Source organism: Pan paniscus, chromosome 20 (assembly GCF_029289425.2).
Source record: "Pan paniscus chromosome 20, NHGRI_mPanPan1-v2.0_pri, whole genome shotgun sequence".
In the NCBI taxonomy this organism is placed as follows: Eukaryota; Metazoa; Chordata; class Mammalia; order Primates; family Hominidae; genus Pan; species Pan paniscus.
Window position 1 is genome coordinate 22,373,550 of NC_073269.2, and position 18,178 is coordinate 22,391,727.

The window sequence follows — 18,178 nt, forward strand, 5'->3', positions numbered from 1 at the left end:
CACCGGGTCCCTCCCACAACACGTGGGAATTATGGGAGCTACAATTCAAGATGTGATTTGGGTGGGGACACAGCCAAAATATATCAGGGTCTCACTGTGTTGCCCAGGCTGGTCTCGCAGTCCTGGGCTCAGGCAAACTTTTTCTTAAAGGACCAGATAGTTAATATTTTCGGCTTTGCAGGCCATACAGCCTCGATTGCTATTCAACGCTGCTATTCTTGTGCAAAAGCAGCCATAGACAATGTGCAAATGAATGAGCATGGCTGTGTGCCAATAAAACTTTATTTCTAAATTTTTATTTATTTTTTGAGACAAGATCTTGCTGTTGTCCAGGCTGGAATGCAATAATGCAATCATAGTTTACTGCAGCCTTCTCCTCCTGGGCTCAAGTGATTCTCCCACCTCAGCCTCCCAAGTAGCCGGAACTACACGCACGTGCCATGACACCCAGCTAATTAAAAAAAAAATTGTTGGCGGGGTGCGGTGGCTCACGCCTGTAATCCCAGCACTTTGAGAGGCCGAGGCGGGCAGATCACTTGAGGTCAGGAGTTCGAGACCAGCCTGGCCAACATAGTGAAACTCTGTCTCTACCAAAATTTTAAAAATTAGCCAGGTGTGGTGGTGCACGCCTATAATCCCAGCTACTTGGGAGGCTGAGGCAGGAGAATCACTTGAATCCAGGAGGTGGAGGTTGCAGTGAGCCGAGATCACACCATTGCACTCCAGCCTGGGTGACAGAGCAAGACTGTGTCTCAAAAAAAAAAAAAAAAAAAGGGTTTTTGTAGAGACAGAGTCTCACTATGTTGCCCAGGCTGGTCTTAAACTCCTGGGCTCAAGCGACCCTCCTGCCTTGGCGTCCCAAAGTACTGAGATTATAGGCATGAGCCATTATTGTGCCGGGCCCCAGTAAAACTTTATTTACAAAAACAGGTGGAGGGCCAAATTTGGCCCACAGGATGTAAGTTGCTAAACTCTTATTCACTGTGTAACAGACACAGCCCTGCCTGTCGTGTGGGGAATGGACACATGACCAGGCAGGGTATACATTTTCTTGCTCTGGTGAGGAGTGGTTAGGGAGGCCTCACTGGAGGAGGGGGCATGAAGCCAGGATCTGACAGACAAGGGGGAATCAGGCAGGCAAAATGGGGAAGAACATTCCTGCCCAGGGGACAGCCTGTGGGAAGGTCCAGAGGTGCAGGAGAGGATATTGAGTTGAGGCCTCCCAGAAGCCACCTGCTCAGCCCTTATCTGCCCCCCATCGCCACTATAGGCACCTTCAAGATCCAGAAGACGAGGCTGCAGCGAGAGGGCTTTGACCCACGCCAGACCTCAGACCGGCTCTTCTTCCTGGACCTGAAGCAGGGCCACTACCTGCCCTTAAACGAGGCAGTCTACACTCGCATCTGCTCGGGCGCCTTCGCCCTCTGAAGCTGTTCCTCTACTGGCCACAAACTCTGGGCCTGGTGGGAGAGGCCAGCTTGAGCCAGACAGCGCTGCCTAGGGGTGGCCGCCTACTACACACCCACCTGGCCGAGCTGTACCTGGCACGGCCCATCCTGGACTGAGAAACTGGAACCTCAGAGGAACCCGTGCCTCTCTGCTGCCTTGGTGCCCCTGTGTCTGCCTCCTCTCCCTGCTTTTCACCCTCTGTCTCCTTCCATCCCTGTCCCTGTCTGGCCTTAACTCTTCCCTCTTTTTCTTTTCTTTCTTTCTTTCTTTTTTTTTTAAGACAGAGTCTCACTCTGCTGCCCGGGCTAGAGTGCAGTGGTGGGATCTCGGCTCACTGCAACCTCTGCCTCCTGGGGTTCAAGTGATCCTCCCACCTCAGCCTCCTGAGTAGCTGGGATTACAGGCACCCGCCACCACGTCCAGCTAATTTTTATATTTCTAGTAGAGAAGGGGTTTCACCATGTTGGTCAGGCTGGTCTTGAACTCCTGACCTCAGGTGATCCGCTGGCCTCGGCCTCCCAGAGTGCTGGGATTATAGGCGTGAGCCTCTGGCCCGGCCTTTCCTTTTTCCTCTCCTCTCCTGCTGAGAGTGGAACACGCGTGTCCTGGGAGCTGCATCTTGTGTAGGGTCCAGCTGCTTTTGGGGACTGCAGGAATCATCTCCCCTGGGCCCTGGACTCGGACTGGGGCCTCCCTACCTCCCTCTCGGCTGTGCCTTACGGAGCCCCGATCCAGGCCTCCTGTGGCTGTTGGGTTCCAGATGCTGCAGCTCCATGTGACTTCCAAGCAGGCCCTCCGCCCTCCCTGCTGAATGGAGGAGCCGGGGGTCCCCCAGGCCAACTGGAAAATCTCCCAGGCTAGGCCAATTGCCTTTTGCACTTCCCCGTTCCTGTCACATTTCCCCAGCCCCACCTTCCCCTCCTGATGCCCTGAAAGCTTCCGGAATTGACTGTGACCACTTGGATGTCACCACTGTCAGCCCCTGCCTTGATGTCCCCATTTAGCCATCTCCATGGAGCTCCTGCTGGAGGGCCCTGAACCCTGCACTGCGTGGCTGCCCAGCCAGCTGCCTCCTGTCCTGGGAGGAGACCGCCTGGGTGTCCTCATCTGGTGTGGCTACTGGAGGGTCCCACAGGAGAGGCAGCAGAGGGGTCAGGGGAGGTCTCCTGCCGGGGGTTGGCCTCTCAAGCCTCAGGGGTTCTAGCCTGTTGAATATACCCCACCTGGTGGTGGCCCCTCCGATGTCCCCACTGATGGCTCTGACACCGTGTTGGTGGCGATGTCCCAGACAATCCCACCAGGACGGCCCAGACATCCCTACTGGCTTCGCTGGTGGCTCATCTCGAACATCCACGCCAGCCTTTCTGGGGCTGGCCACCGAGGCCGCCTGTCCGTCTGTCCTCCCTCCAGCAGCACCCCCTGGCCCCTGGAGTGGTGGGGCCATGGGAAGAGACACCGTGGTGTCTCATGTGAACTTTCCTGGGCACTGTGGTTTTATTTCCTAATTGATTTAAGAAATAAACCTGAAGACCGTCTGGTGCCTGCTGGGAGCCCATTCATTGAGTGTCCCTATGTGGCACAGAACCCTTGCTGAGTTTCAGAAGGCAGGACCCAGCCAGCCGGGCATAGTGGCTCATGCCTGTAATCCCAGCACTTTGGGAGGCTGAGGTGGGTGAATCACTTGAGCCCAGGAGTTCGAGACCAGCCTGGCCAACATGGTGAAACCGTGTCTCTACTAAAAATACAAACAAAATAATTAGCTGGGCGTGGTGGCTCACACCTGTAATTCCAGCTATTCAGGAGGCTCAGGCAGGAGAATTGCTGGAACCTAGGAGGCAGAGGTTGCAGTGCACTCCAGCCTGGGTGGCAGAGCGAGACTCTGGTTCAAAATAGAAAGAGAGAAAGAGGGAGGGAGGGAGGGAAAGAGGGAGAGAGGCGAGGAGAGGGAGGGAGGGAGGCAGGGAATACAAAAAGTAGCCAGGCATGGTGGTGCGCGCACCTGTAATCCCAGCTACCCCAGAGGCTGGGGCAGGAGAATTGCTTGAGCCGGGAGGTGGAGGTTGCAGTGAGCCGAGATGGTGCCACTGCACTCCATCCTGGGTGACAGAGCGAGACTTTGTCTCAAAAAAAAAAAGAAAAGAAAAGAAAAAGAAGGGACCCTGTACCATGTGGCCCCATCTGCAAGACCAAAGGGACCTTGGGGCAGGGGCACTCGGGTTGGCCCTCTCACTGGCCTCCCGAGGGGGAGGCACCTCCCTGCAGCGTCTGGGCCTCACAGGCCCGCGTTGGCCTCGTGGTTGCAGGGGAGGGATGGCCAACCTGCCTGTGGGTTCCTGCAGGTGTTGCAGGATGGCTCAGATCACGGTATGTCCTGGCACCTGTGGCTGCCCTGGCAGTGTCCTCTTCCATGTACAGGCCGGCTGGTGTGAGAGCTCTGGGTGAAAGTCGCTAGGCCTGCTGGGGTGGCCGTCTGAGCTGGGATTCGAACCCAGGACTCCAAGCTCAGGAGTCTATACAGTATTCCTCCCAATCGCTGGGGGATATGTTCCAAGGCCCCAAATGGATGCCTGAAACTGACCATAATACTGAGCCCTAAATATGTTTTGTTTCTTTTCTTCCTTTCTTTCCTTTCCTTCTTTTTCTTTCCCTTTCTCCCTCCCTCCCTTCCTTTCCTTCATCCTTTCCTCCCTTTCTAATTTTAATTTAATTTAATTATTTATTTATTTTTGAGATGGAGTCCTGCTGTCTCCCAGGCTGGAGTGCAGTGGCACGATCTCGGCTCACTGCAAGCTCTGCCTCCCGGGTTCACGCCATTTTCCTGCCTCAGCCTCCCGAGTAGCTGGGACTACAGGTGCCTGCCACCACGCCCGGCTAATTTTTTTGTATTTTTAGTAGAGATGGGGTTTCACCGTGTTAGCCAGGATGGTCTCGATCTCCTGACCTCGTGATCCGCCCTCCTCACCTCGTGATCCGCCCTCCTCGGCCTCCCAAAGTGCTGCGATTACAGGCGTGAGCCACCGCACGCGGCCTAATTTATTTATTTTTAAGACAAAGTCTTATTCTGTTGCCCAGGCCAGAGTACAGTGGCATGATCATAGCTCACTGCAGCCTTGACCTCCCACACACAAGCAATCCTCCATCAGCCTCCTGCGTGGCTGAGGCTACAGATATGCACCATCACGCCCAGCTAATTTTTTGATTTGTTTGCAGAGATGAGGTCCCACTGTATTGCCCAGGCTGGTCTTGAACTCCTGGGCTGAAGCCATCCTCCTGCCTTGGCCTCCCAAAGTGCTGGGATTACAGGTGTGAGTCACCGTGCCCAGTTTAGACTGGTTTTTCAATCTCATAACCAGGAGGCTACTAAGTGACAAATGAGTGGGCATGGGGGGAGTGGTGTCTCCAGTATGGATCTGCTGGACCAAAGGGGTGACTCATGACCCTGGGCGGGACAGAGAGGGATGGAGCAAGGCAGTCCGAGATCTCATCATGCTCCTCAGAACAGCACGCAATTTAAAACTTATGAATTGCTTATTTCCGGAATTCTCCATTTAATATGTTTGAACTGTGGAAACCTCAGAAAGAGAAACTTTGAATAAGCGGGGACTACTGTACTCTCAACTGACTCTCACCTCTGCTGTCCCCCTCGCGTGTCATAATGTTGGCATCCTGTTTGTTGTCTCTACCTCAGGGGACAGGAGGTGACAGAGCATTTGCTGGGAGAGGACACTGAGGGGGTGACCCTCGTGTGCAGATGAGCAAGTGAATTTTTTTGGTTTTGTTTTTTGCTTTTTGGTTTTTTTGAGACGGAGTCTTGCTCTGTCGCCCAGGCTGGAGTGCAGTGGCACAATCTGACTCACTGCAGCCTCCGCCTCCTGGGTTCAAGCAATTCTCCTGCCTCAGCCTCCTCAGTAGCTGGGATTGCAGGCACGTGCCACCACGCACAGCTCATTTTTGTATTTTTAGTAGAGACAGGGTTTCACCATGTTGGCTAGGCTGGTCTCGAACTCCTGACCTCAGGTGATCCACCCACCTTGGCCTCTCAAAGTGCTGGAATTACAGGCGTGAGCCACGGCACCCAGCTGGGCAAGTGAATTCTGACTAATCTCTCTCCAACCTCGCAACCACTTCAGGAAGTGTCACCATGGTCCCCATTGTACAGATGCAGAAACTGAGGCACAAGAAGGGGAATGGACTCATTGCCAGGGGCTCCAGGTGAGACAGTGGCCCAGTGAACTTTCTTGTTCCAAAGCCTCTAGCTGCAATAGTGTCTAGGAAGTTCCCTCCGAGTTGGCCAGAAAATAATCCCAATGACTCTTAGGCTTGAACTCTGTTAGTTTTTCTTATTAATTAACAGACTTTTTGGGGTTTATTTATTTATTTATTGTTTTGAGACGGAGTCTGGCTCTGTTGCCCAGGCTGGAGTGCAGTGGCGAGATCACGGCTCACTGCAAGCTCCTTCTCCCAAGTTCACACCATTCTCCTGCCTCAGCGTCCCAAGTAGCTGGGACCACAGGCGCCCGCAACCACACCTGGCTAATTTGTATTTTTACTAGAGACGGGGTTTCATCGTGTTAGCCAGGATGGTCGTGATCTCCTGACCTTGTGATCCACCCGCCTCGGCCTCTCAAAGTGCTGGGATTACAGGCGTGAGGCACCGCGCCCGGCCTATTTATTTATTTAAGAGGGAGTCTTGCTCTGTCGCCCAGGCTGGAGTGCGGTGGCGTGATCTTGGCTCACTGCAACCTCTGCCTCCTGGGTTCAAGCCATTCTCCTGCCTCAGACTCCCAAATAGCTGGGATTACAGGCATGAGCTACTACGCCTGGCTAATTTTTGTATTTTTAGTAGAGATGGGGTTTCTACTTCATTTGAGAGGCTGGTCTCGAACTCCTCACCTCAGGTGATCTGCCTACCTTGGCCTGCCAAAGTGTTGGGATTACAGGCGTGAAGCACCACGCCTGGCCTATTCCTTTTTTTTTTTTTTTTTTTTTGAGACAGAGTTTTGCTCGTTGCCCAGGCTGGAGTGCAATGGCGTGATCTCAGCTCACCACAACCTCCACCTCCGGGGTTCAAGCCATTCTCCTGCCTCCAGCTCCCGAGTAGCTGAGATTACAGGCATGTGCCACCACGCCCAGCTAAGGCTTTGTATTTTTAGTAGAGACAGGGTTTCTCCATGTTGGTCAGGCTGATCTTAAACTCCCGACCTCAGGTGATCCACCCGCCTTGGCCTCTCAAAGTGCTGGAATTACAGGCGTGAGCCACCACGCCCAGCCCTCCTTTCTTTTTGAATAGTCCTGGCACCGTTGCCAAAGATGAGTTGACCATATATGCATAGGTTTATTTCTGCATCAGTTCCAATCATTTATTTATATGTCTATCCTTATGCCAATACCACAGTTTTGATTATTGTACCTTTTTATTGTTTGAAATGAGAAAGTATGAGTCCTTGTATTTTATTCAAGATTGTTTTGGCTATTTGGGGGCCATTTGCAATTTATTATTAATTTTAGGATCAATTTGTCAATTTCAACAAAAACATTAAATTTGAAAGGGATTACATTGCATCCGTAGACCAATTTGTGGAGTACTGCCATCTTAACAATATTATACTTTCCAATCCATGAACGTGGAATGTCTTACCATTTATTTAGATCATCTTTAATTTTTTTTTTCACCAAAGTTTTAGTTCTTTTGCTTGTTTTGAGACAGGGTCTCACTCTATTCCCCAGGCTGGAGTGGAATGGCAGGAACACAGCTCACTGCAGCCTTAGTCTCCTGGGCTCAAGTGATCCTCCCACCACAGCCTCCCAAGTAGCTGGGACCACAGGCAGCTGCCACCAGGTCCAGCCTTGGCTTCCCAACGTGCTGGGATTACAGCTGTGAGCCACCAAGCCCAGCTACAGCTCTCAAGAAGTACAGTCTTGTACTTCTTTTATTAAATTTATGCCTACTTTATACTTTATGATGCTATGGTAAATGGAATTGTTTTCTTAATTTGCTACTGATTTTAAAATCCACTACCTATGTGAGTTGAACTGCGCTTACACACATCACTGAAATGTCCCACTCTCAGAAGTGGCCCAGCCTCCCCAGGCCCACCAGGCCTTCCTCCCCTTCCAGCCCTCTGTCCAGGCAAGAACTCGATTGGAGGCCTTTCTGGGCACTCAGAGGGACACACCACCACACTAGGAGGGTTAGCTTAAAAAATTCAACAAGCATGGCCAGGCGCAGTGGCTTTCGCCTGAATGCTACCACTTTGGGAGGCCGAGGCAGGAAGATCGCTTGAGCCCAGGGGTTCAAGACCAGCCTAGACCATATAGCAAGAGCCCGTCCCTCCGGAAAATGTAAAAAAAAAAAAAAAAAAAAAAAAAAAAAAAAAAAAAAAAAAAAAAAAATTCAACAAGCGTATTTTCATCCCCTACTTTTTTTTGAGATGGAGTCTCGCTCTGTCGCCCAAGCTGGGGTGCAGTGGCACGATCTCGGCTCACTGCAACCTCCGCCACCCGGGTTCAAGCGATTCTCCTGCCTCAGCCTCCCGAGTAGCTGGGACTACAGGCGCCCGCCACCACGCCCGGTTAATTTTTTGTGTTTTCAGTAGAGACGGGGTTTCACCGTGTTAGCCAGGATGGTCTCGATCTCCTGACCTCGTGATCCGCCCGCCTCGTCCTCCCAAAGTGTTGGGATTACAGGCGTCAGCCACCGCGCCCGGCGGTGCAGGAATTTTAAAACTCGCCAAAATACGCCCTCCTTCAGAAAATCCCTGCCACCTCGATAGGACGTCCTCTTCTTGAGCTCCCCTCTCCGGCCCTCCCTGATACCGCAAGGTTGAGCATTCGGGCACTGGCTTCCCGAACTCACTTCGACTCAGGCACAGCAGGCAAAGATTCAATGGGTAGGGCCGGACCGACTGCCCGACCTTCGCGGTGCTTCACTTGCCTCACTGCGCATGTGCCAAAGACAATCACCCAAAGTACTCGAAACACAGCGGGAGGGCCGGCCCTTGCGCAGGCGTACTAGCGGCCGTAGGGAGCGCTTCCTCCTCCCCGCCGCCGCCGCCCTCGCCATGGCCGCGCCGGCCCCGGGCCTCATCTCGGTGTTCTCGAGTCCCCAGGAGCTGGGTGCGGCGCTAGCGCAGCTGGTGGCCCAGCGCGCAGCATGCTGCCTGGCAGGGGCCCGCGCCCGTTTCGCGCTCGGCCTGTCGGGCGGGAGCCTCGTCTCGATGCTAGCCCGCGAGCTGCCCGCCGCCGTCGCCCCTGCCGGGCCAGCCAGCTTAGCGCGCTGGACGCTGGGCTTCTGCGATGAGCGCCTCGTGCCCTTCGATCACGCCGAGAGCACGTACGGCCTCTACCGGGTGAGAGCTACGGGGGCCGCCGGGGATCACGCCGAGAGGGCCACAGCCACCGCGTACACCCCGGCTACGGAGGCCGCCGGGGGCCATGCCGAAAGGGCCGCGCCCACTGTCTGCACCTCGGCTACGGGGGCCACTGGGTATCATGCCAAGCGGGCCGTGCCCACTGCCTGCACCTCGGCTACGTGGGTCGCTGGGGGTCATGCCAGGAGGGCCGCGCCCACCGGTTGCCCTCGGCTACGGGGGCCACTGGGGGTCATGCCAAGACGGTCACGCCCACTGCCTGCACCTCGACTACGGGGGCCGCTGGGGGTCTAGCCGACAGGGCTCGCCCGCCGCCTGAACCCCGCCTACAGTGGGTCCCGCAGGACCTCACTGCGCCCTCTGCCTTTATCTGGGCAGGGCTAGAAATGGTCTACTTGCAGTCCGTCTTCATGCTTCATCCGGTGGCCAGGCAGAGGGAACGGCACGGGCAAGGACCTGGAAGGGAATCCGAGTGGCCCATGTCAAACGATGCCCATAACTCAGCCCCGTAGCGGACGGGGGCACGAGGAATCAGGTGTAGAGCCTGAGTCTCAGGGTCCTGATCTCTAACCCCAGCGAGTTCTCGGGGATCCCTGGGCAGCTTTGCCGCTCTGATGGCTCTGCTTCCAGGCTGTTCATCTTTGGCTTTGAGCCTCAGGATTCTATAGAATCAGAGGAGCGCGCTCTTTTAAAGACAGGGTAACTGAGGCTTGGAGGAGCCTTGGCCTGGCCGAGGGAAGAGTGGGAGGGGCGGGCTCAAAGGCCAGGAACCTCAAGTCACCTGAGCCTGGCAGCATCAAGGGACACCCCATGCTGGGTGTGCCGTCTTCTCTTTGCATAGAATCTTGAGCTGATGATGGTTTTGTGGGTTTTTTATTAAGAGAAAAGGCTTACTGAACGCTTTATATGCATCAATTCATGAGTCCGTACCACAGCCTATGAGATGTTACACTCATTTCACAGATGGAGAAACTGAGGCCAGAAGAGGCGAGCTTACCTGCCCAAGGCATCTAGTGACCAGAGGGGCAGCCAGGGTGTGATCCTGCCTCATCTGACTTCGTAGTTGGGTACACATTTAACTTCCGCCTTCCCGTGTGTGTTTTCCAAGAGCATCATTAAAAAGTTTTGGCCGGGTGCGGTGGCTCACGCGTGTAATCCCAGCACTTTGGGAGGCCGACGTGAGTAGATCACCTGAGGTCAGGATTTCGAGACCAGCCTGGCCAACATGGCAAAACCCTGTCTCTACTAAAAAAAAATACAAAAATTGGCTGGGTGCGGTGGCTCACGCTTGTAATCCCAGCACTTTGGGAGGCTGAGGCGGGCAGATCACGAGGTCAGGAATTTGAGACCAACCTGACCAACATGGTGAAACCTGTCTCTACTAAAAATACAAAAATTAGCCAGGTGTGGTGGTGCGCACCTGTAATCCCAGCTACTCGGGAGGCTGAGGCAGGAGTGAGGCATGATCAGTGAACCGAGATCATGCCATTACACTCCAGCCTGGGCGACAGAGTGAGACTGTCTTAAAGATAAAAAAAAAAAAGCAGGTTTTTGGCCGGGCGTGGTGGCTCATACCTGTAATCTCAGCACTTTGGGAGGCCAAGGATGGTGGATCACCTGAGGTCAGGTGTTGGAGACCAGCCTAGCCAACATGGCGAGACCCCGTCTCTACTAAAAATACAAAAATTAGCTGGGTGTGGTGGCGTGTGCCTGTAATCCCGGCTACAGGGGAGGCTGAAGCACGAGAATCGCTTGAATGCGGGAGGCATAGGTTGCAGTGAGCTGAGATCATGCCACTGCACTCCAGCCTGGGCGACAGTTGAGACTCTGTCTCAAAATAAATAATTGTGAAATGCTGCAGAGTGCTAGGGAATAGGGAGTGAGCATTCGTCAAGGGCTATGGGGTGGGAGGTCCTGAGAAGGTGCCATTTGAGCTGAGAGCTGGAGCATGTGCAGGAGCTGGCCATGGTCAAGCTGTGACAAGAGGGCTCAGCTAAGGCCAAAGCCGTGTGATGGGAACAAACCTGAAGCCAGGACTTGCTCCTTCTGCCCGTTCTCTGTGAGGGGAATCATATTGGTTCCCTAGGGCTACATAACGAACGACCACAAACTGAGCGGCTTAAAGCCACAGGAATTTATTCTCTCACCGTTCTGGAGGCCAGAAGTCTGAAATCAAGGTGTTGGTGGGGTCATGCCCCATCTGAAAGCTCTTTGGGAGGATCCTTCATTTTCTCCTCCATCTTCTGGGGGCTCTGGGCGTTCCTTGGCTTGGGGTCACACCATTCCAATTCCTGTCTCTGTTGCACATGGCCTTCTCGGATTCTGTGTGTCTTCTCATATAAGGACGCCAGTCATTGGATTTAGGGCCCACACTAATCCACTATGACTTGTTCTTAACTAATTACATCTGCAAAGATCCTATTTCCTTCCTTCCTTCCCTCCTTCCCTTCCTTCCCTCCTTCCTCCCTTCCTACACTTTCTTTTCTTTTCCTTTCCTTTTCTTTCTTTTTTTGAGATAGGATCTTGTTGTGTTGCCCAGGCTGGAGTGCAGAGGCACGATCGTGGCTTACTGCAGCCTTCAGCTCCCGGGCTCTATCAATCCTCCTGCCTCAGCCTCCTCAGTAGCTGGGACTACAGGTGTGCACCACCAGGCCCAGCTAATTTATTTTTTTGAGTTGGAGTTTCGCCCTTGTTGCCCAGGCTGGAGTGCAGTGGCGCGATCTCAGCTTACCACAACCTCCGCCTCCTGGGTTCAAGTGATTCTCCTGCCTCAGCCTCCCAAGTAGCTGGGATTACAGGCATTCACCACCACGCCCAGCTAATTTTATATTTTTAGTAGAGGTGGGATTTCTCCATGTTGGTCAGGCTGGTCTCGAACTCCTGACCTCAGGTGATCCACCTGCCTTGGCCTCCCAAAGTGCTGGGATTACAGGCATGAGCCACCGTGCCAGGCCGCTAATTTTTTATTTTTGGTAAATACGAAGTTTCACTATGCTGCCCAGGCTGGTCTCAAACTCCTGGGCTCAACCGATTGTCCCACCTCAGCCTCCCAAAGTGCTGGGATTACAGCCGTGAGCCACCATGCCTGGCCATTTTCTGTTGTTTATAAGCCTCAAGTTTATGGTGTTTTGTGATAGCAGCCTGCATAGATTAACACAGGGACCTTGGACAAAGCAGAGTGGTCTTTCCAACTATGGATACGATTGTGTCCCTCCCCAGCTCACACACCCTCCTTGGCTCCCCAGTGCCCTCAGTGTGGAGCTCATACTCCTCAGGTCAGCATTCAGGGCAGTCAGCCCCTGCGTTTACTTCGTGGCTCACCTTAGCATTGCCTCAGCTCACTGAGCTAGACTCTGCACAAACACGAGGCACCGAGACATGGACGCCATCTCAGAGCAGACCAGGGCCCCTGGGGCGCCTCTCAGTGGGATAGGGCTGCAGCTTTCTCCTTGATCCAAGGGCTTTTGAGTTAAATCTGCTGCCAACGACTCCACCATTCACAGGCCAGGGCATCTGCTGTGCGCTGGCCACAAGTGCTGGGCCTGGGCAAGCCTGGCCCCCACTCCCTGTAGTGGGGCAGGTGCAGGCGGGGGTGGCTGCTCGGAGGAGGTGGCCTGAGGGATGTATATGAGTTTCCCAGGCAGCCTTAGGAGGGAGGGTGGGGATGGAGAAGGTTACCCTTCTCCATGGAGGGTGGTGAGGGGCTGAGTTTTATCCCAAGGGCCGTGGGACCCTGGAGGCTTTGAAACAGGACAATGGGCTGGCTAGACAGGTGCAGGCTATGGCCAGGAAACCCCCCAAATACAACGGAATTGAAAGACACCTGTTGGAATGCTGGCCCCCGCAGGAACCACCATGATCCCGATTCACCCAGGAGGGCCACCCTCCCGTCCAGCCCCCCAAGAGCAGCAGGGCTCCCTCTTGCCCTTGAACCTCCTCTGCCCTGACAGGCGGCGTCACCCAGGGCTCAGGATCCTGGCTTCCAGCATTCCAGAGGTGACTCACCAACCAAAGTGTCACTCACCAACCGAAGGACCTTGCACAAATGCGCCAGCCTCCCCATGCCTCAGTCTCCCCATCTGTAAATGAGTGTTATGACGGTACTGTCATAACCTCCCTGGAGGATCCAGGTGGTCACATTACTGTTGGTGACATTGTCCCTCTGTTGGCTGCAGACGCATCTTCTCTCCAGACTGCCAATCCCAGAAAGCCAGGTGATCACCATTAACCCCGAGCTGCCTGTGGAGGAGGCGGCTGAGGACTACGCCAAGAAGCTGAGACAGGTGAGCCCCGAGGAGCGGCCGCAAGGGAGTCACATCCAGGAAGCGGCCACACCCTGGGCAACAGAGTGGCCTTCTGATTGTCACCAGCAGGAACTGCCCCAGGGATCACTGGCAGATCCCTTTGAGGAATCCCCTCTTCGAGGCCACAGCCCTGCCCTGGGGAGCCTGAAGGCCACTCGGCCTCTGTTGCCCAGGTAACAGGCCTGGGTCCTCACATCTTGGGGAAATATGATGGGTGTGGCTATGGCTTTGATCACAGGCTACATTGAGCACTGTTTCCTGCGTTACAGCTACTTGTATTTCTTTTTTTTTTTTTTTTTTTCTTTGAGACGGAGTCTTACTCTGTCGCCCAGGCTGGAGTGCAGTGGCGTGATCTTGGCTCACTGCAAGCTCCGCCTCCCGGGTTCACACCATTCTCCTGCCTCAGCCTCCTGAGTAGCTGGGACTACGGGCGCCCGCCACCACGCCCGGCTAATTTTTTTGTATTTTTTTAGTAGAGACGGGATTTCACCGTGTTAGCCAGGATGGTCTCGATCTCCTGACCTCGTGATCCGCCCACCTTGGCCTCCAAAGTGCTGGGATTATAGGCGTGAGCCACCATGGACCTTTTTTTTTTTTTTGAGATGGAGTCTTACTCTGTCACTCTGTCACCTAGGCTGGAGTGCAGTGATGCAATCTCAGCTCACTGCAACCTCTGCCTCCCGGGCTCAAGTGATTATCCTACCTCAGCCTCCCAAGTAGCTAGGACTACAGGTGCCTGCCACCACGCCTGGCCAATTTTTGTATTTTTAGTGGAGACAGGGTTTCATCATGTTGGCCAGGCTGGTCTTGAACTCCTGACCTCGTGATCCACCTACCTTGGCCTCCCAAAGTGCTGGGATTTCAGGTGTGAGCCACCATGCCCAGCCACAGCTACTTGTATTTTTTTATCTGACAACTGTTTCTGTGTCCTCTGAGTCTCCCCTGCCCCTGCCACCTACAACCTCTCAAGGCTGTCTTCTCCCCACGCCCAGGCATTCCAAGGGGACTCCATCCCAGTTTTCGACCTGCTGATCCTGGGGGTGGGCCCCGATGGTCACACCTGCTCACTCTTCCCAGACCACCCCCTCCTACAGGTGAGCACACCAATGCGGGGTTCCACCCTAGTCCTGAGCCCAGTCCCTAACATCTGGGACTTCCAGAGGGAGGGCCACCTGCCGGGTGGGGTGTCTAGAGCCAGGGTTCAAGTCAGCCTCCACCAACATACCTGCCTGCTGGGCTCAATCCTTCCAGGTCTCAGTTGAGCCCCTTAAAACAGGGACCTTAAACTACCCACCATGGGATTGTTAGTAGGATGGGATGGAACGGTGGCTGGACCAGGCCTGGTGTGTGTACGTGTCCAAGAAGCTGAAGTGACATTGTCCTTCTGCCTCCATCCCTGGGCTTCCTCCCCAAGGAGCGGGAGAAGATTGTGGCTCCCATCAGTGACTCCCCGAAGCCACCACCACAGCGTGTGACCCTCACACTACCTGTCCTGAATGCAGCACGAACTGTCATCTTTGTGGCAACTGGAGAAGGCAAGGCAGCTGTTCTGAAGGTAACAGCTGAGGGTTCTAGTCCTGGGAAGTTCATGGGCATGTGGGCCCCAGGGACAGAAAATGGCCCCAGACATTATTGTGCTGAAGCATCAGATCTGAAGAAAACTCAGTCATTCTTGGGTTGAAAGGTAACTTGAAATTGCAATTAGAAAAAAAGGAAGAAAAAAAACCCCAGAAAATTGCAATTAAAGGCTAGTTAGGTATTAACCGCTATGAAATGAAATTGATGAGATGAGGCCAAAGCTGCATTCAGAGGTAAATTAATAGCATTCAAATGCATTTAAAAAAAATTATTAAGTAGCAAACTATTGAAATAAATCAAGTGCTTTCCTGTAGAATTAGAAAAAGGACAATAATATAAATCTACAAAAGTCAGTGGCAGGACTAAGTGAAATTAAAGTCAGAAATTAATGAGTTGGTTAATATATTTTAAACTTTAATGGTAAGTAGATCTGAAAGATAGACAAGCTCCTGACAGGGCTAATCAAGAGAAAAAAAATCACGTGGTATTATGAATAAAAAAGGGTACTGTTATGTAAAGTATTTTAGGAAAATACAAATTCATTACAGCATTAAAAATAAACTAAATAATTAAAAAGGTTTTAGTTGCCTTCATTGAAAAGACCAACAACTACAGAAGAAACTGGAAATATATTTTTATTTATTTTTTTGTTTTTTTTGTTATTGTTGTTGAGACAAAGTCTCCCTCTGTCGCCAAGGCTGGAGTGCAGTGATGTGACCTCAGCTCACTGCAATCTCTACCTCCCAGGTTCAAGTGGTTCTCCTGCCTCAGCCTCTTGACTAGCTGGGATTATAGGCTCCTGCCACCAGGCCTGGCTAATTTTTGTATTTTTAGTAGAGATGGGGTTTCATCATGTTGGCCAGGCTGGTCTCAAACTCCTGACCTCATGTGATCCACCTGCCTTGGCCTCCCAAAGTGCTGGGATTACAGATATGAGTCACTGTGCCTAGCCTGGTTTTTACTTTTCTAAGTGGTTGGAAAAAAGTCAAATGAAGAGCCAGGCCATGCTTATCATCCCATCTACTCAGGAGGCTAAGGCAGGAGGATTACTTGAGCTCAGGAGTTCAAAGCTATAGTGAAATGTAATTGCAACTGTGAATTACCACTGCACTGGGGAGCATCACGAGAACTCATCTCCAAAATAAATAAATAAATCAGGCTGGGCGCGGTGGCTTATGCCTGTAATCCCAGCACTTTGGGAGGCTGAGGCAGGCTGATCACCTGAGGTCAGGAGTTCGAGACCAGCCTGGCCAACATGGCGAAACCCTGTCTCTACTAAAAATACAAAAATTAGCCAGGCGTGGTGGCGCGCGCCTGTAGTCCCAGCTACTCAGGAGCCTGAGGCAGGAGAATCACTTGAACCCGGGAGGCGGAGGTTGCTGTGGGCCGAGATCATGCTATTGCACTCCAGCCTGGGCGACAAGAACGAAACTCAGTCTCAAAAAAAAAAAAAAAAAATCAAATGAATAATACTCCTTGACCTTGTGAAGATTCTATGAAGTTCAGATTTCAGTGTCCAGAAATTGTTTTGTTTGTTTGTTTTTTTGAGACAGCTTCTCACCCTGTCGTCCAAGCTGGAGTGCAGTGGCGCCATCTCAGCTCACTGCAACCTCCACCTCCCGGGTTCAAGTGCTTCTCCTGCCTCAGCCTCCCAAGTAGCTGGGATTACAGGCACCTGCCACCACGTGCAGCTAATTTTTGTATTTTTAGTAGAGACAGGGTTTCACAACGTTGGCCAGGCTGGTCTCAAACTCCCAACCTCAAGTGATCTGCCCCCCTCGGCCTCCCAAAGTGCTGGGATTACAGGCATGAGCCACCGCACCCGGCCCAGAAAAGTTTTATTGGAACATAGCCACACCCGCTTATGTATATATTGTCTGCAGCTGTTCTGGGGCCAGAACTGTAGAGCTGAGTGGTTGCAATAGAGACTGGATGGTCTGCAGAGCTTAATCTATTGACTCTGGTCTTTTGCTGAAAAAGGGTGCCAACCGCAGTATTAAACAGTTACAGACCAGGCACAGTGGCTCATGCCTGCACTTTGGGAGGCTGAGGCAGAAGGATTGCTTGAGTCTAGGAGTTTGAGACTAGTCTTGGCAACATAGCAAGACCCTGTCTCTACAAAAAATAAAAAATTAGCTGGGCACAGTGCCACATGCCTGTGGTCCCAGATACTTGGCAGACTGAGGCAAGAGGATCGCTTGAGCCTCAGAGATTGAGGCTGCAGTAAGCCTTGATGCCGTCACTGTACTCCAGCCTGGATGACAGCGCAAGACCTTGTCTCAAAAAAAAAAAAAAAATAGTTACAGTGGGCCGGGCATGGTGGCTCAACGCGGGAGTTCAAGACCAGCCTGGCTAATATGGTGAAACCCCGTCTCTACTAAAAATATAAAAAATTAGGCCAGGCGTGGTGGCTCACGCCTGTAATCCCAGCACTTTGGGAGACCTAGGCGGGTGGATCACCTGAGGTCAGGAGTTCTAGACCAGCCTGGCCAACATGATGAAACCGTCTCTACTAAAAACAAAAAAATTAGCCAGGTGTGGTGGGAGGCGCCTGTAATCCCAGCTACTTGGGGGGCCGAGGCAGGAGAATTGCTTGAAACCGGGAGGCGGAAGTTGCAGTGAGCCAAGATCGCACCATCACGCCATCACACTCCAGCCTGGGGGACAAGATCGAGACTTCGTCTCAAAAAAAAAAAAAAAAAAAAAGTTAGCCAAGCATGGTGGCACTTGCCTGTAATCCCAGCTACTCAGGAGGCTGAGGCAGAAGAAGCGCTTGAAACCCGGAGGCGGAGGTTGCCGTGAGCCAAGATCGTATCACTGCACTCCAGCCTGGGCGACAGAGTGAGACTCCATCTCAAAATAAATAAATAAATAAATAAATAAATAAATAAATAAATAAATAAATAAAAATAGTTACAGCGGATAGAAAGGAAGGGACTCTTGTCCCTGCTGTTTGGCACTAGGACAGCTGAGCTGGGCATTGTCACATTTTGAGGATACAAGAGTCTTATTTATCCTTGGTTGGGGAGCCAGGAGAGTGCCGAGGGGCGGCGCCTGGGCTGCAGGCACGGCCTTACTCTTCTGCCCTCTTCTGCAGCGCATTTTGGAGGACCAGGAGGAAAACCCGCTGCCCGCCGCCCTGGTCCAGCCCCACACCGGGAAACTGTGCTGGTTCTTGGACGAGGCGGCCGCCCGCCTCCTGACCGTGCCCTTCGAGAAGCATTCCACTTTGTAGCTGGCCAGAGGGACGCCGCAGCTGGGACCAGGCACGTGGCCCATGGGGCTGGGCCCCTGCTGGCCGCTACTCTCCGGGCTCTCCTTTCAAAAAGCCACGTCGTGCTGCTGCTAGAAGCCAACAGCCTCCGGCCAGCAGCCCTGCCCGGGGCTCAACACACAGGCTGTGGCTCTGGACATCCGGATATTAAAAGGAGCGTTGCTGGAAGTCTGCACTGTCTCCCGGTGTTTGATGGCAGCAGG

General features: G+C 52.9%; 2 protein-coding genes across 5 annotated transcripts in view; both read left to right on the forward strand.

The window, feature by feature from the left end:
* Positions 1–2,984, forward strand: part of SLC27A1 (solute carrier family 27 member 1) — a 36,206-nt gene extending 33,222 nt beyond the window's left edge. For all 4 annotated transcript variants that reach the window (XM_008971056.5, XM_008971055.5, XM_003817787.5 and 1 more), the window contains one exon: positions 1,271–2,984. In XM_008971056.5, coding sequence (XP_008969304.2) covers positions 1,271–1,428 — 158 coding nt within the window. In that variant the 3' untranslated portion in view covers positions 1,429–2,984. The remainder of the gene's footprint in view (positions 1–1,270) is intronic.
* Positions 2,985–3,565: 581 nt separating this feature from the next.
* On the forward strand, positions 3,566–18,143 carry PGLS (6-phosphogluconolactonase). Its single transcript, XM_003817800.5, has 5 exons — positions 3,566–8,798; positions 12,995–13,102; positions 14,116–14,217; positions 14,538–14,678; positions 17,799–18,143. The coding sequence occupies exons 1-5, from the start codon at positions 8,394–8,396 to the stop codon at positions 17,934–17,936; spliced, it is 894 nt and encodes a 297-aa protein (XP_003817848.2). The 5' UTR covers positions 3,566–8,393; the 3' UTR covers positions 17,937–18,143.
* Positions 18,144–18,178: the final 35 nt, after the last annotated feature.

Excerpts from the sequence above, each read along its gene's own strand:
- PGLS (XM_003817800.5), top strand. The coding sequence starts at position 8,394 with ATGTGCCAAAGACAATCACCCAAAGTACTCGAAACACAGCGGGAGGGC. Across the intron at positions 13,103-14,115 it reads ACGCCAAGAAGCTGAGACAG|GCATTCCAAGGGGACTCCAT; the intron begins GTGAGCCCCGAG and ends CCCCACGCCCAG. Across the intron at positions 14,679-17,798 it reads GCAAGGCAGCTGTTCTGAAG|CGCATTTTGGAGGACCAGGA; the intron begins GTAACAGCTGAG and ends CCTCTTCTGCAG.